The 13,912-nt window shown below is 56.0% G+C and overlaps 6 protein-coding genes and 2 non-coding genes across 8 annotated transcripts; 4 read left to right on the top strand and 4 right to left on the bottom strand.

Moving 5' to 3' along the window:
• Positions 1 to 327: 327 nt before the first annotated feature.
• ACRALDRAFT_2130999 (uncharacterized protein) lies at positions 328 to 5,211 on the top strand (the record flags this gene model as incomplete). The annotated part of the gene is made up of 3 exons (XM_071024004.1): positions 328 to 402; positions 470 to 830; positions 1,254 to 5,211. 3 exons carry the CDS (start codon positions 328 to 330, stop codon positions 4,700 to 4,702), a joined length of 3,885 nt encoding a protein of 1,294 aa, XP_070879820.1. The 3' UTR covers positions 4,703 to 5,211.
• Positions 5,212 to 6,212: 1,001 nt separating this feature from the next.
• ACRALDRAFT_1073504 (uncharacterized protein) lies at positions 6,213 to 7,910 on the bottom strand. The gene is made up of 2 exons (XM_071018105.1): positions 7,434 to 7,910; positions 6,213 to 7,280 (listed from the first exon to the last, which is right to left on the bottom strand). The coding sequence occupies exons 1-2, from the start codon at positions 7,781 to 7,783 to the stop codon at positions 6,635 to 6,637; spliced, it is 996 nt and encodes a 331-aa protein (XP_070879819.1). The 5' UTR covers positions 7,784 to 7,910; the 3' UTR covers positions 6,213 to 6,634.
• A 145-nt stretch (positions 7,911 to 8,055) lies between these two features.
• Positions 8,056 to 8,126, top strand: ACRALDRAFT_t55. The gene has a single exon. It is a non-coding gene; the product is annotated as a tRNA-Gly (tRNA).
• Positions 8,127 to 8,450: 324 nt separating this feature from the next.
• ACRALDRAFT_1078632 (uncharacterized protein) lies at positions 8,451 to 10,234 on the bottom strand. Its single transcript, XM_071018796.1, has 2 exons — positions 10,050 to 10,234; positions 8,451 to 9,981 (listed from the first exon to the last, which is right to left on the bottom strand). The coding sequence occupies exons 1-2, from the start codon at positions 10,067 to 10,069 to the stop codon at positions 8,826 to 8,828; spliced, it is 1,176 nt and encodes a 391-aa protein (XP_070879818.1). The 5' UTR covers positions 10,070 to 10,234; the 3' UTR covers positions 8,451 to 8,825.
• Positions 10,235 to 10,427: 193 nt separating this feature from the next.
• On the top strand, positions 10,428 to 11,278 carry ACRALDRAFT_1059468 (uncharacterized protein). Its single transcript, XM_071016035.1, has 5 exons — positions 10,428 to 10,599; positions 10,666 to 10,712; positions 10,785 to 10,813; positions 10,880 to 10,916; positions 10,979 to 11,278. Exons 1-5 carry the CDS (start codon positions 10,573 to 10,575, stop codon positions 10,998 to 11,000), a joined length of 162 nt encoding a protein of 53 aa, XP_070879817.1. The 5' UTR covers positions 10,428 to 10,572; the 3' UTR covers positions 11,001 to 11,278.
• Positions 11,279 to 11,593: 315 nt separating this feature from the next.
• On the bottom strand, positions 11,594 to 11,665 carry ACRALDRAFT_t16. The gene has a single exon. It is a non-coding gene; the product is annotated as a tRNA-Thr (tRNA).
• Positions 11,666 to 11,805: 140 nt separating this feature from the next.
• ACRALDRAFT_1073506 (uncharacterized protein) lies at positions 11,806 to 13,107 on the top strand. Its single transcript, XM_071018106.1, has 2 exons — positions 11,806 to 12,064; positions 12,137 to 13,107. Exons 1-2 carry the CDS (start codon positions 11,941 to 11,943, stop codon positions 13,003 to 13,005), a joined length of 993 nt encoding a protein of 330 aa, XP_070879816.1. The 5' UTR covers positions 11,806 to 11,940; the 3' UTR covers positions 13,006 to 13,107.
• Positions 13,108 to 13,143: 36 nt separating this feature from the next.
• Positions 13,144 to 13,896, bottom strand: ACRALDRAFT_2056771 (uncharacterized protein). Its single transcript, XM_071021784.1, has 2 exons — positions 13,453 to 13,896; positions 13,144 to 13,383 (listed from the first exon to the last, which is right to left on the bottom strand). The coding sequence occupies exon 1, from the start codon at positions 13,668 to 13,670 to the stop codon at positions 13,479 to 13,481; it is 192 nt and encodes a 63-aa protein (XP_070879815.1). The 5' UTR covers positions 13,671 to 13,896; the 3' UTR covers positions 13,144 to 13,383; positions 13,453 to 13,478.
• Between the last annotated feature and the right edge of the window lie 16 nt (positions 13,897 to 13,912).

The raw sequence follows: 13,912 nt of genomic DNA, 5'->3' as shown, positions 1-13,912 counted from the left end.
CAATTCCATCTCCATCGTCACCGCTGCCGTGGAGCAACTCTCTCGCCCATCTCCCTGCTCCGAGTCCATCCTTTTTACAAGGGATCTAGGAGACAATCCATTGTGACTTTACCCTCGAGATCCCGACAGTGCTGCATGGCGAAGAAGCGTTGATTCACTTTTTTATTTCTTCGGGTTTTTTTCGTGTTGCGTCGCTCCTCAAATCATCTGCCGTCACCTTCCACCTGCAGCGATCAGTCAGATGGCCAACGATACCTTCGCACAACGTCGAGCTTAACACAAAAACTCGGAATCGTTCAACAACTGCGTCCTACCTGATCGACCAAAATGGTACTGGCTCCACCGCCTCTACCGACACGGTTTCCGTGTTGGTGCAGAGCTATCTACTCATGGGGAGGCGAGGTTAGTCATTTTGGATGGGACACCAGCTGCGTAAGTATGAGAGACCGAACTGACCCCCGTGTCACAGTCCAAACGCGACCTGGGTTTTATAGAAGGCGACCTGATAGAGTGCCTCAACGCCGGCGACGGATCTTGGTGGACCGGCAAGCTATGGAGGGATAGGAGAACAGTCGGCGTCTTCCCCTCTAACTTTGTCGAAGTGCTCCCGCCCGATTTCCGTCCTACATGCAGAGCCGCCAGCCCTCTGCCTCCTATCAACAGCACCCCGAGTGTTAAAAATACTCCCCAGAAATCCAGAACCTTCCGGAAGCCGTTCGAGGCATACGCAAAGGCACCGCATTACACCACAGCGAAACAGCCCGTGGTATTTCGAGATGGGCCCCGCAGGCCTCGTGAGAATTCCGATAGCTCGTTCCGAACCGACGCCCGTGATCGAAAGTCCGTCTCGCCTGTACCGCCGCGACATGAGGGTTATGGTTCAAGAGGAGCCGTCTCGCCCGCTCCACCACGGCATGAAGGTTATGGTCCCAGAGCTGTCTCGCCCGCCCCACCACGGCATGAAGGTTATGGTCCAAGAGCTGTCTCGCCCGCTCCGCCACGGCACGAGGGTTATGGTTATGATCCAAGAACCGTCTCTCCTGCGCCGCCACGGCATGAGGCCTATGATCAGAGAGGCGTCTCGCCCGTTCCACCACGGCACGACGGTTATGTTCCAAGAGCTGTCTCGCCTGCGCCGCCACGGCACGAGGCTTATGGTCAAAGAGACGTCTCTCCTGCGCCGCGGCACGAGGACTATGGTACAAGAGGCATCTCTCCTGCGCCGCCACGGCACGAGGGCTATGGCTCAAGAGGCATCTCGCCCGCTCCGCCGCGGCATTATGGCTATGGTCCAAGAGCCGTCTCACCGGCACCACCACGGCATGAGGACTATGGTTCAAGAGGAATTTCGCCTGCACCACGGCATGAAGGCTATGGTTCAAGAGGAATCTCACCCGCCCCGCCACGGCATGAGGGCTATGGTTCAAGAGGCATTTCGCCCGCCCCGTCACGGCATGAGGGATATGGTCCAAGAGACGTCTCGCCAGCCCCGGTGCACCATGCAGCCTACGGCTCACGAAGCCCTTCACCAGCACCACCATCCTTCAACTACAACCAGCCACCAAGAGCCATTTCTCCCGCCCCTCCCATGCATCGCCATCCTTCCTTCGACTCGCGGGCTCCGTCCCCCGCTCCTTCTTTTAGTTACCAACAACAAACATATCCACAGCTAGACATAGGATCCGACTCCCCGCCTCCACCGCCGCCCCCGCCACATCGGCACATAAACCTGAGCCGCCACGAGTCGAACGCATCATATGGCAACCAACACATGAGCCGTCACGAATCCGACGCATCGTATGATAATCAATACACTGGCCGCCCTGGCTCAAGCGCGTCATACGCACCATACCGGCCCCCAGCACGAAACCCGTCTTACGAGGATCGACTTCATGGGGGTCACACGCCTCGAATGCCATCACCCTGTCCCCCGTCCCCCGGTGGCAGCCATATGACTCCCTCGCCTCTCCGGGAAGCCATGGATGGTGTTATGGAGCAGCTCGATGCCTTGGGAATGCGCGAGGAGTCGGAACCGGCCCAGGAAGGCCCGTTGGATCCTTGGTCTCCCGAATCGTTCGATCTCGTCTCGCAGCGCGCGCGACGAAAAGAAACCCGGCGGCCTCAGACATCCATGGGTATTTCCCAGCAGGATGAGGGTTATGAGACGTGGAGCGGAGAGTCATCCCAGGATCCGTCCTATCAGAACGGACATCGAGAGGATGCTAGCCAAAGAGCCCACCTCAGCAACTACGTCGAACGTATGGAGCATCGACTAGGGGGTGCACAACGCCAGGACCCTGGCGAGACACCACTCGATGAGCCGCCACGTCCGCCGTCGAAAGAACAACCGATTGAGCGCCCCAAGTCTTCCGCCGAGGGTCCACCTGTTCCAGAGAAAAAAATACGATCCCGCAAGTCCGCCTATGACATTGGTCGCAGTGTCATGGGGCGGACTTTTACCATCAAGACCAACTCGACGACAAATTCGGCCGGCAACCAAAGCTCGACGACCCAGAGCAGCGATAGGAGCCTGATGAGCGGTGCGTCGGCCGGTGGAATCAGTGCCACAAGCGCAGGTAGTCTGGCAAGAAAGAAGGAACGGGCTCACAGCGTCTTGGGCATACGTGATCTAGAGGGGACGGATCGCCCAGAAACGCCTTTTACCGGAGTCACATACCACAGCAGCCATGCATCCGATACGCCGAGACCAAAGTCTCAAGCCGGCTTGCAAGACGATGCGGATCCGGCCCTTGGAGGGCTTGTGCAACCAAAGCCGCCACCCAAACGAAGTCTTTTCAAAAAGCTCTTCGATACGGCCAAGACCGGTGTTGCAACCAGTCGCACCAGCATAGCAACGGGCTCCAACTCGACCAAATCGCGATCGTCGTCCCTGGCCCGCTCCGTGCCACCCGGCTCTTCTTCGCTTTTCTCTTCGGGCCTCTCGTCTGCGACGGGTTTGGGCAGCTCTCCGACAAAGAGAGGCGCCGCCCGGGAAATGGGCCTGGGCAGTGGAGTGGACTGGGTTCAGGTCCGGCGTGACATCAACCGGTCCAACTCGTTGAGCCGGATCGAGCGGCATGAACGGCGAGACCGGTGCCAGATGCTGGATTATCCGGCTCTGAATCCGGTCGACGAGTTTTACGAGGGATTGGACGGCGATGAAGGCGCCGATGGGATGCCAGTTCGCGAACCGGTCGACTTTCAGTCTATCAACCTAAGTCAGGTGGACAAGAATACGAGGTTCATAGGCAACCTTCCGCCAACGGTTACGGCCGCCGCACTGGCAACGACATATGTCTGCCGGCCGTACCGCAGCGATGTGCAGCGGCTTCGAAGCATCTTCACATGGGTCGCAGAGAGGATATGCTGGGAGGAGGACTTTGAAGGGCCCATCGACACCAGGCGCGTTCTCCAGACCAAGCGGGCATGTGCAGAGGAGTATGCGGTCTTGGTGTTCGAGATGTGCGCGGCTGTGGGCATCCACTGCGAAGTTGTTCGGGGCTATCTCAAGACGCCGGGAGAGATTGCCGAATACGGCATCATGCCTCGGCCGAACCACTGGTGGAATGTGGTCCTTGTAGACGACGAATGGCGCATGTTGGACTGTTGCCTGGCCAGCCCATCCAACCCGCGACGCCACCTCTACTCGGGCGCGAGCAGCTCGGCCGCGGACACGTGGTGGTTCCTCACCCGGCCTTCGGAGCTGTGTTGGACTCACATCCCCGAGCACCACGAGCACCAACACATGTGTCCACCCCAGACGTACGAGGTGCTGCTCCACTTGCCGAGCGCCTGCTCTCCGTACTTCCGGAATGGAATAGAAATGGTCGACTACAACACCTCCCTCACGCGCATCGAGGACCTAGAGATGGTCCATATCAAGCTCAACGTCCCTCCCGACGTGGAGGTGGCCGCAGAAGTCGAGACGCGTGCGTACGCAAGGGACCAGGACGGCGACTTGTTCGAGACGGGCGATGTGGAGAAGAAGAGGGCCCTGGCCCAGGCAGAATGGTTCAATGGGACCAAGAGATACACCATCAAGGCACTGTTACCCGGAGACGAGGGTCAGGGCGTGCTAAAGCTCTACGCGGGCAAACGTGGGCTCATGCACAGCATCAGAGACATACCTCACCCGATGGCGCTTGCTTTGCCTATCATCCACACGGGAGACAATCCCCCGTATGACTTTGTCACAAGACACCCGACGCCCCACGCGCAACGCCACGACATCTACGTCGTCCAGCCTCAGTGCCAGCGACTCGCCTTGAATAACACATTCGTATTCGCGATCCGCCAGCATCCGAGCTCGTTGCCGGGTGGGGAAGGCTCGGTGATGACCCCTTCGTCGAACCCGGGAGGTGTCAGCCCCATCCCATTTGCCCGACCCGGCTCGGCGATGAGCTTGGCCGCTTCCAGCACGAGCGGGTCTAATCCCAGTACGGCCAGCGGATCGGGGGCAGGGAGCAGGAAGCCGGCAAAGCTGGCGATCCAGACGCCTGGTGGGAAGATTCTCCGGCTCATGCGCAAGGAGGAACGAAAGGGCATCGGCGTCGGCGGGCGGAATGCCAGGGAAGAGGAAATGAGTGACGGAGGTACATGGGAGACGATCATCAAGTGCTCTGAGAGGGGTACTTGGAGGGGTCTCGTGCTGGCGGATCGTACGGCTCGGTGGTGCGTGTTCGCCGAGTGGACCTGCGTGTGAGGTGCGTTTCTCCTGTTTTCTGTACGATGCATGAGCATGTCATGGCTGCCACGGCGTCATAACGCCCGGTATCCCGTCGGGACGGGGACTTGTTCTGGGGTTCGAGTGTTCCACCTGGACTAGGAGTTGACGGGTTATCATGGGATGGTCGAGGGTATATTCTGCATGTCTGGTGTCTGGGGAATCATCAAGTTTAGGATGATGACACTGGACGGCGACGTATATGGCTGTTGTCGGTTCCTCTTGAACCTTCGCCGGTTCATATCAAGGTTGGGTAAAGAGGCTAGATACCCTGGGCTCTTTCTTGTAACATGTCTGTTTGTATCTCATTGTCTGAGGCAAGATATCATCTTGTAATATGGCCGAAATGAAATGGCTCAATATCAATGTTGGCTGTGAAACCTGGGGGAATTGCCCGGTTGTGACCTACAAATTTGGTCAATGTAGTCGAGAATAAGGGAATCAAATATACTCCAGTGAAGCTCGTCCGTCCCCCTATTTTCGGCTGGCTTCCGACTTGAAATATGTACTGTACCTACTCGGTACCAAGTTCGATATCCTTCGACCTTCACCGAGGTCTTGGGCGGTGGAGATGACAAGGGAAGGTACGTAACTGGGGTGCCAAGGAGGATCTCCGAGGTCTGTGACGTGTAGCTCTTGATAAGCTTGATAAGCCCTTCTCGATAAGGCTGAGGGGGTTTTGGCCGGCATCGCCCTCGTGAGGTACGAAGTACACAGGTGTACTTCGTACAACGGTACCGTTGCTGGGCATCCTTTCTAGAAGCCTACAAAACAAACTTGGATATCCAAGGCAGCTTTTCCATTCATCGCTTCATCCTTTGAGCAGTACTTTCCCTAATTTCAAGCCACCGTCGCTCATACCTCCCCTTCCACCACCGCCAAAACAATGCCCGATCGGCCGACCCGACTACATCATCCACCATCAGCAACAACGGCACATCAAGGCGCGATCCCGGCCCCGGCGCCACACGACACGGCAGCAATGTCGACAGCACCACCAGCACCCCGGCGAGGCATGTCGCGGAGCCTATTCAAGAGCCACATTTCGCGCCGCCCGACCTCGGGCGCCCCCCTCCCCGGCGCAGGGGTCGCCTCTCAGCACTCGTCTTCCTCCAACAACTCGGCCGAGACGCTGCGCCTTCCGGATATCCACAGCGACGACGCTTCCCCCGAGCTTGTGGCGCGCGACGCGCATGGGGAGATTGAAATCTTTGGCGATTTGCCCCTCCCTGGCATGCTGGACGACGACGACGAGGGTGTCATGCATGATCAGGAGGAGCGTAAGAGTGGGTTCTTCTTGTTTTCCTGGGAAAGGGGGGGTGATAGGACGGAAGCTGACTTGAGGTGCTGCTGCTGCTGCACCGGCTTTACAGAAGAGAGGCAACGACTTGCCGATATAGTTAGGCATCATCAGATGAACCATTCAGCAGTCCTGGATCAACCTGAAGGTACGTGTATCATCCCATCTCCATTTCTCCAGCTTTCTACCAGCCACTTCTTTTTTTTTTTTGCTACGGGTATATCGATTTCCAAAAGTCCCACTTCCACCGCCAAGTTTTCTTGTTACGCATGCTAACCCGCCGATGATGTGCAGAGGTCCTTGACGCCATCAGGCAGAGTCTCAAGGCGAAAGTGGTCGCCCTCGAAGAGGACCAGTGGATGTACGAGGCCGGGGATCGTACGATGCGCCGCTAGAAGCAGCCCAAGTATCCCTGGCCACCCCTCCCTGGCTTGACCTGGCGCGGGACACACCAGTCCAGTGACGGAGAGCGCGACAGACAATGATATTTTCCATCCCTCCGATACGGGTCATTGGCACACCGCGCCGAAACGCCGAATCTATCAGCGACCAAATCTCTGGCTTTGCCACGAGTACACGTCTCCAACCGGCCAGCCACAATATCCCGAGTTCTAATCGAGTCCTTCGGCCGCTGGCGCTTCGACCCGCCTGACAGGGTTCTTCCTCTGGGGCATACCTCCTCCCGGAGCCCCGCCGAACAAACTCCCCATCATCTCCATCAGCGGGTTGGTCTGCCTAGGTCTCGAGATACCAAAGTACATCTCAGCAATCATTTCCAGCGCCTCATTCCACGTGCCCATCTCCGCAATATTACTCGAATACTTTGCGATCAACGCACGGTACGCCTCGGGCGCCCCGCGCTGGATAGTGAGCAGGAGGAGCCCGAGGAAGTTGAGGAGGGGTAGGCTGGGGAAGATGCGGATGTCGCAGGTGGAGCTGCTGACGTCCTGGACGCCACCGTACCCGTCGTCGACGAGGGCGCTGGCGAAGACGCGGTAGGCCGTGTTGGCGGCGCGGACATTTCCGACGAGCAGGTATGGCAGCACGGCGCGGGACGCGTAGGCTGGCGCCGTGTGCGACTCGTCCTCCTTATACCATGCGTATTCCATCCGTGCCAATACTTCCGCCGAGTCTTTCGTGCCTAGTAGCAAGTGTCGTTCCGCCTCGTATGCTTCGTGCTCTTCTGCGTAGAGGGATCCCGCGACGTGATGGAGCTCGCTGTCGCCGGCGGGGTACTCGCCGAATTTACCCGACCAACTGTTGGTCCCACGGATGTTAGCCAAGCAAGCCATTCAGTAGCCAGAATAATGTTACTTTGTAACCTCCTCCACGGTATATCTCCAGTTGTAATGCCTCGTAGAACCACCGCCGTAGATGGGGGGAAGGATTGACAAGAGGGTGGAGACTTACGCAATCATCTCCCCGATAAACTTCTTCCTCGTGGGCTCCTCGGGGTCAAACAACCGCAGAAGCGTCAGCAGCTTCCCCTTGGACGCAGAGTCCGGCTTGAGCTCGGCCTTGTTGAACGCATCGACAAGTAGAATGGACAGGTCGCCGCCGGAACCGCCCTGGTCGGCACGAAGGAGAGACTGGGCGACTTTGAACAGGATTTCTTCCGCCGCAGTCCAGTTGGACGCTTTGATATACCGGGCGGCGACAACCCGGGTCTGCTGCTGGGCTTCGTAGTATTGGCCTTCGCCAATGCGGGCTTGGAGCCGTGTGATGATCTTTTCGATCTTGTCGGGTCTGCTGGACGCCATCGCGAAAGCTTGGAGAGTGGCGTGTTTAGATTGGGAAAGGGAGTGCAGGAACCAAGGAGAAAAGGTGAGGTTCTTATTCTAGGACAATGTTGTTGGTCTCGTTGGTTTGGGCGAAACGATATTGGTGATAAGATGACGAGGGGAGATGCCAACGTCGTTGTACCTACAGGTTCTGTGAGCTTCTGCCCCGCGGTAACTTTGGGCAAAGACGCCACGGCTTGCTTGTATAAGTCTAAATTAAGAAATTCCCCACATCTCCACAACAAGTGACAGCTGGCGTGGTGTAATGGTAACATCTAAGCTTCCCATGCTTAGGCCCCTGGTTCGATTCCTGGCGCTAGCAAAACCAGCAGTTTCTTTTTGTTTCTGCACCTGCTTTTTTTTTGTTTCTTTCTTTTCTTTCTTTTTTACCTTCTCTCTCTCTTCCTTTGGCCTCTAACGTGAAGAGTTACCGTACCTTGCTTGATCGTGGCAGATGTCAGAGGTGATTGTCGGCAGGCGTGCCTCCATTTGCCCTCAGCCCCGATCTTGGGAGGTCTCGGTATGTCTCGTGATGAGAGTCGACGTTACACTACAGCCGGGCTTTGCATGTTGCACATAGGGGAGGCGGTAGAGACGCTCCGTTACCAAGAGCTATCTTAATACCTAGCAGGTAAACAGCAGGTAACTAGGAATACGAGTAGAATTGCATGCCCTGTTGGGCCGTTTGCTTGGTTGGAAAACAATGGCCGAAAGAACCTTTTATGAAACCCATTATCCGATTAAACGCCCTTGTCCCTTTCTATTTTCCGTTGCGGCTTGCGCCATGTCAACGACAGATTGCGAAGCGAGTGAACCGGGTATCTGACTCAAGTTAGAGACAAAGTGATCTCCGTGTAGTGAGGGAGCTACCGACCATACTTCGTAGTCTCCATTTCCCCTTGTTACAGACTTCTGTCGAGTATCTCGTCAAATAAACCAATTACCTCGACACTGTCCAATAATGACCGCCGGGTTATGGCAAAGTCCTGATACAACTCATATCCCAGACGTCCGCAAGTCACTACCGGCGGGCGTAACCAGGCGGATTAAACCCTGGCGGCGGCACGAATCCCGGAGGAGCTGGGGGTGTGCCAGTCGGTCCAGGCGCACCATTAACAAACCCTGGCGGCGGAGGCGCGCCTCCAAACCCTGGCGGCACCGGTGGTGCAGCCCCGGGAGGGCCGCCAGGAGGTCCACCAGGAGGCCTAAAGCCGGCCGGTTGGCTCCCCGGGTGGAAGTCGGCCGGGTTTGGATACCCTCTTTGTGCCTGGGGCGGACGTGCCGGTAGCCCAGAAGGCGGCGGTGGAAGCGGCATGGCACCACGACCATACGGGGCAGGAGGACCACCGCCAAAGCCATGTGGCGGGTGCATAGAGTTATACGGGGATGGGCCCCGCGGCGGGGGCGTGAAACCCGCCGGCATCCCCAGCGCTGGCATGTGTTGACGCTGGAGGGGGAGGCCGCTGGTCGGATCGAAGCCAGCCGGTGGTGGCCCAGGGGCGGCTGGCGGATGCGCTGGAGGTCCGGTCGCAGCGTGAGTGGACGACGCCAGGAAGGCCGGAGGCACGGGCTGGAGCTCCGGCATGATGTTCCTCTTCTTGGCCTGAGCTGCCAGCTCTCGCTCAGCCTTGTCGCCGTGACGTTCGCCCTTTCCATCCTTCTTGAAGGCGTATTGGACGGAGACTTCCTTGCTGAGGATGTACTGGCCATTGAGATCCGCGACGGCGGCATCGGAGCTCTCAAAGTCGGCGTAGGAGATGAAACCAAAGCCCTTCGAAGTTCCGTTGTCCTCGCGTGCGATCTTGGGCATGGTGAGGAGAGGACCGAAGCGTGAGAATGTGTCGTACAGGACCTTCTCGTCGACCATGGGATCCAAGTTTCCAATAAAGAGTTCCGCGCCGACCTCTGCTTGTTTTTGTTTGTCGGCACTAGCTTTGTTGACGCGCAGAGATTTCCCGTACACCTTGATTCCGTTCATGACGTTGGCGGCATATTCAGCGTCGGCCGGGGTCCGGAACTCGACGAAACCGAAGCCCTGGTGGTTCTGGGTGACGCGGTCACGGGGCATATAAATGTTGTGTATGGGACCCATTTGGACCATTATTTCGTACACCATTGCTGGCGAGGCGCGCTCATCGATATTTCCGATGTATACGGTCGCCTCCTTGTCCTGTTCCCTAGTAGGCAGATTGAGTGTCAGATGTCGAGCAGACGAGGAGGATGAGAAGCGCAGGGTCACGCCTACCAGTGCCTATTTTGCGCCATCTTGAATTATGATCCACACCAGGCGGTGGACGCAGGATTGGGTGACTGGTGATGAACTGAAGATAAAGAAGACCCCAATTCGCTGCGATTCGACCTGCTATTACAGCTAATCCTCCGTGGTGAAAGTACGCGGCGGAGCTCCAGGTCGTGGCAGTTCGTTGTTCGACGGGTATGCGTTAACAAAAGATTCAACGGAGCCTATTGGCAATTGAGCTGGGTATCGGTACCTAAGTTTTGCAGGCCAGAGGGTACGTACCTCTCGGGTTATCGAGGGTACCTGGAGAAAGTAATACAGCCAACATGAAGTCGCCATCGATTCGGAGCAACTATTCTTCCGACCGACTAGAATTTGTCGCGACAGAGCCGAGATGCTTTTGTGATGTGAAGCTGGACAACATTCTGCGAATCAACCAACCACGACACTCTAGCGACCCTCGATCTCAACTCCCTTTACGCTCGTCATTACCCTAATACTTCGAAATATAATCTTTACGTTCGGCAAGATGTTCGCGCTTTCCGAGGAGTCAAAGGTAGTAGATATCCAGCCGCAGGCCGAATGCAGAATGGTAGAAAGCTGATTACTGGGGATATTACAGGAGCGCATTGGCAAGATCATCGAGATCTCCCGTGTTGCCATTCACTAGTACGTTTACCCACGGCCGAATCCTCAAATAATACACCTTGGTTCATAGCTAACAACGATTTCCTTCTTCAGCGGATATCTACCTCTCGTGCTCTATCTCGGTGCGGACGAAAGCAGTTCTTTCTCAGTTGATATCGCGCAAGAGACTAACGTTCCTTCTTCCTCAGGCTGGACTCGCAGCGAGCCTCGCCCTTCATTCATCCGGTAGGTTCCGATTTACGATGCTTACAATACCAAGACCAACGCCACTGACAGTACTACCGCAGTCTCCTGTCTCCGCTCTCCTAAGCAACGCCAATTCTTCTCAAAGCCGAAACTCTGTACTATAGAACATCAACATTAGGGGATCACAAGCATTGTCGCAGTTATGGTTGCGTGGTTTTGGGTTGTTAATTATGGGGATGCCGTGATGTGGAGGGTTAACACGCGGCTGGCGGTCCCTCACTCATGATTTGTACAATTATGTTCAACAATCAAAATGGATGAAATCTGTGCATACGATATCTGGATGGACGCCCAGGCATCGGGCGTGGCTTGCAGTGCATTCAACCAGATACTCGACCTGGACGACCTTCCTCTACTCTTCGGTGAACGGAGAGGTGTAGTAGTGTGTAATGATACGGCTGGTTAGCTTTTTAACTTGCCATATGGCAGCCGAGTACGAAAGACAACACCCGTGTCACAGATGGAGCGGAGAACATTTGGCGGTGGCCTTGCTTCGCCTTGCCGGTCTGGTTCCTAGTACTGGGACTTTGCGAAAGAAAGACGCGGCACGCCAAAAGCCAATGAAGAAATATAGAAAAAGAAAAAAAAGACCAATGATGCGTCCAAAGCTACCAAACCATCAATAGAATGGGAAAAGAGCAAAAAAGAAACAACCTTGCCGAAACACGGAATCGAACCATGGATCTTCTGTTTACGAGACAGACGCCTTACCACTGGGCCACTCCGGCTAATGGTTGACAAGTCCAATGGGTAATGTCCTAGTTGTACCTTTGCAAACCCTGGCCAATCCGATTCGCCCAAATTGCGTCAGGGCCAGGCCTAGCTCCACTCGGAAACGATCTCCAACCACCAAGCTGAAAAAGCTCTCCACCAAACACGCTCGCTGGCAAACGCGTCGACGACAAGGCGACGGCTCGAGGGTTTGGGACCTCCTGCCATTCTGTCCAACAGCGATAGTCATGTGAACTGTAATAATAATAATACCTTGTCCTTTCCCTCATTCATGTCGCCAACTAGCCATGGCGGCCATTCTCCCGCCTTCGTCGAGTCCGTCGCCGGCCTCTCCGCTGGTGGTGTGGCAACCCTGATTGTCCACCCCCTCGACATAGTGAAGACTCGGATGCAAAGTATGACGAATGGTCCCCTCCAGTTCTCTGTGTAAGATGATACAGTTTTTGCTGATTAGATTTCACAACCAGTTTACCGAAGCTCCGTGGCCGGGCCACAGATCCCACCGACGACCATCGCAGTTATCCGTTCTCTCACCCAGAATCCGAGACCCGTCGCATCTCTCTACCGCGGACTAGGTCCCAACCTCATAGGAAACGCCACGAGTTGGGCTTCTTTCTTCTTCTTCAAGTCGCGCGTCGAGCGCGCCGTGGCCACCTGGAAAACAAGAGCCTCCCCTGAATCCGACACGGGAACGCGAGTCCCAACCAAAGAAACACTCGCTAGCTATGACTTCTTCATCTCCTCGGCCATTGCCGGTGCTTTGACTCAGGTCCTCACCAACCCCATCTGGGTTCTGAAAACCCGCATGCTCTCCTCCGATCGGTCCGCCGAGGGGGCTTACCCATCCATGATCGTCGGCGCTCGCCGCATCTACGCTACCGAGGGCTTGCGCGGATTCTATCGGGGTCTCGCCGTTGGCCTTGTTGGCGTCTCCCACGGCGCCGTCCAGTTTGCCGTATACGACCCCCTGAAGCGCATGTACCTCCGGGGCAAGGGCCTCCCGGAGAGATTGGATCAGTCACAGGGAGGCGATGGCGAAACCGCCCGCCTGGGCAATGAGGCGACGATCGCCATATCAAGTGTCGCCAAACTGACTGCCGGGGCGGTGACATATCCTTACCAGGTGCTGCGGAGTCGCCTTCAGAACTACGACGCCGATAAACGGTTCGGACGCGGCATCCGGGGCGCGGCTTCCATGCTGTGGAGAGAAGAAGGCATCAGGGGCTTCTATCGGGGTCTCGTACCCGGCGTGGTGAGAGTGATGCCCGCTACCTGGGTTACCTTCCTGGTATACGAGAATGTCAAATACTACCTACCTCGTCTTCTGGGCGAATGAACCACTAGTTCTTCCAAGGGTCCTATAGAGGTCCCGATTTAGATCGAGCCCCGTCATTACATACGATACATTCTTCGGAGATTCACAACACCTTGTTTCGGTTTTTTTTTTTTTTTTGGTCTTTCCGAAGTGCCAATTCTTCCCTCTGGCCACCGAGTTTTACCATTTATCCAGTTTCTGCCTCTCCTGCTTCCCAGTGTCGACATACGAATAGTATGAAAGATACAGGGTCATATACGACTTGTGTGGCTGGAATGCCTTCTTAACTGGTGGATAAAACCTGCCCGATTCGCTGTCTGGCTGTGCTGCTGCTCATCAGCGAATACCTATCGCCATGGGCCGCTCTTCCAGGAGTCAGGCTCGGGCTCAAGTAATGATCTGCATACGACCCATTAGCGGCGGTAGATCAATTTTGTCGGGGAGGCAGAGGGCTAGTGATCCATTTACAGGGAACCTGCACTGGGTAGAATATCTCAGGACTCTACGAACGACATCGCGGCGAAGTGGGCCTGCATTGGAACTGGGACGAGAGGGTTGGTCCCATCCGCAGTGCGTACTGCCAGACCTTGACTCAGCTTGATCCAAGATACGAGACGATCTGTAATCTGAGCGAATGCATGGTGCACAGATGGGCACACTGCTCGGGATAACTCCAAGTCACCCATTCCGCGCCTGGCAACCAGATGATGGTTTGCTTCACTTGAACAAGTCACTCACACCACATATTGAGCAGACGGCGAGACGAGCTATCGTGTAGGTCGTGGCAGATAACCATCGAACAGGCGAATGTAGTTGTATACCCCTCCATCAACGATTGGGTACGTGACTCATTGGTCAAGTTGACCCCTCGCTGATCCTCCAATACAGTCTCGTCCGGGTCCTTGCCCACACTGCATCCTGTTTGCTA

The sequence above is a fragment of the Sodiomyces alcalophilus genome (genome assembly GCF_042370955.1).
Source record: "Sodiomyces alcalophilus JCM 7366 unplaced genomic scaffold ACRALscaffold_1, whole genome shotgun sequence".
NCBI lineage: Eukaryota > Fungi > Ascomycota > Sordariomycetes > Glomerellales > Plectosphaerellaceae > Sodiomyces > Sodiomyces alcalophilus.
The sequence above is the reverse complement of the archived record's forward strand: the minus strand, read 5'-3'. Positions and strand labels throughout refer to the sequence as shown.

Bases quoted from the DNA above. Each gene is read 5' to 3' on its own strand.
- ACRALDRAFT_1073504 (XM_071018105.1), bottom strand. From the start codon at position 7,783: ATGGCGTCCAGCAGACCCGACAAGATCGAAAAGATCATCACACGGCTC. The intron at 7,281-7,433 runs GTAAGTCTCCAC...TGGGACCAACAG, and splicing joins TTTATCGGGGAGATGATTGC to TTGGTCGGGTAAATTCGGCG.
- ACRALDRAFT_1078632 (XM_071018796.1), bottom strand. From the start codon at position 10,069: ATGGCGCAAAATAGGCACTG. The intron at 9,982-10,049 runs GTAGGCGTGACC...TCTGCCTACTAG, and splicing joins ATGGCGCAAAATAGGCACTG to GGAACAGGACAAGGAGGCGA.
- ACRALDRAFT_1059468 (XM_071016035.1), top strand. From the start codon at position 10,573: ATGTTCGCGCTTTCCGAGGAGTCAAAG. The intron at 10,814-10,879 runs GTGCGGACGAAA...CTTCTTCCTCAG, and splicing joins ACCTCTCGTGCTCTATCTCG to GCTGGACTCGCAGCGAGCCT. The intron at 10,917-10,978 runs GTAGGTTCCGAT...GTACTACCGCAG, and splicing joins CCTCGCCCTTCATTCATCCG to TCTCCTGTCTCCGCTCTCCT.
- ACRALDRAFT_1073506 (XM_071018106.1), top strand. From the start codon at position 11,941: ATGTCGCCAACTAGCCATGGCGGCCATTCTCCCGCCTTCGTCGAGTCC. The intron at 12,065-12,136 runs GTATGACGAATG...TTTCACAACCAG, and splicing joins AGTGAAGACTCGGATGCAAA to TTTACCGAAGCTCCGTGGCC.
- ACRALDRAFT_2056771 (XM_071021784.1), bottom strand. From the start codon at position 13,670: ATGGGTGACTTGGAGTTATCCCGAGCAGTGTGCCCATCTGTGCACCAT.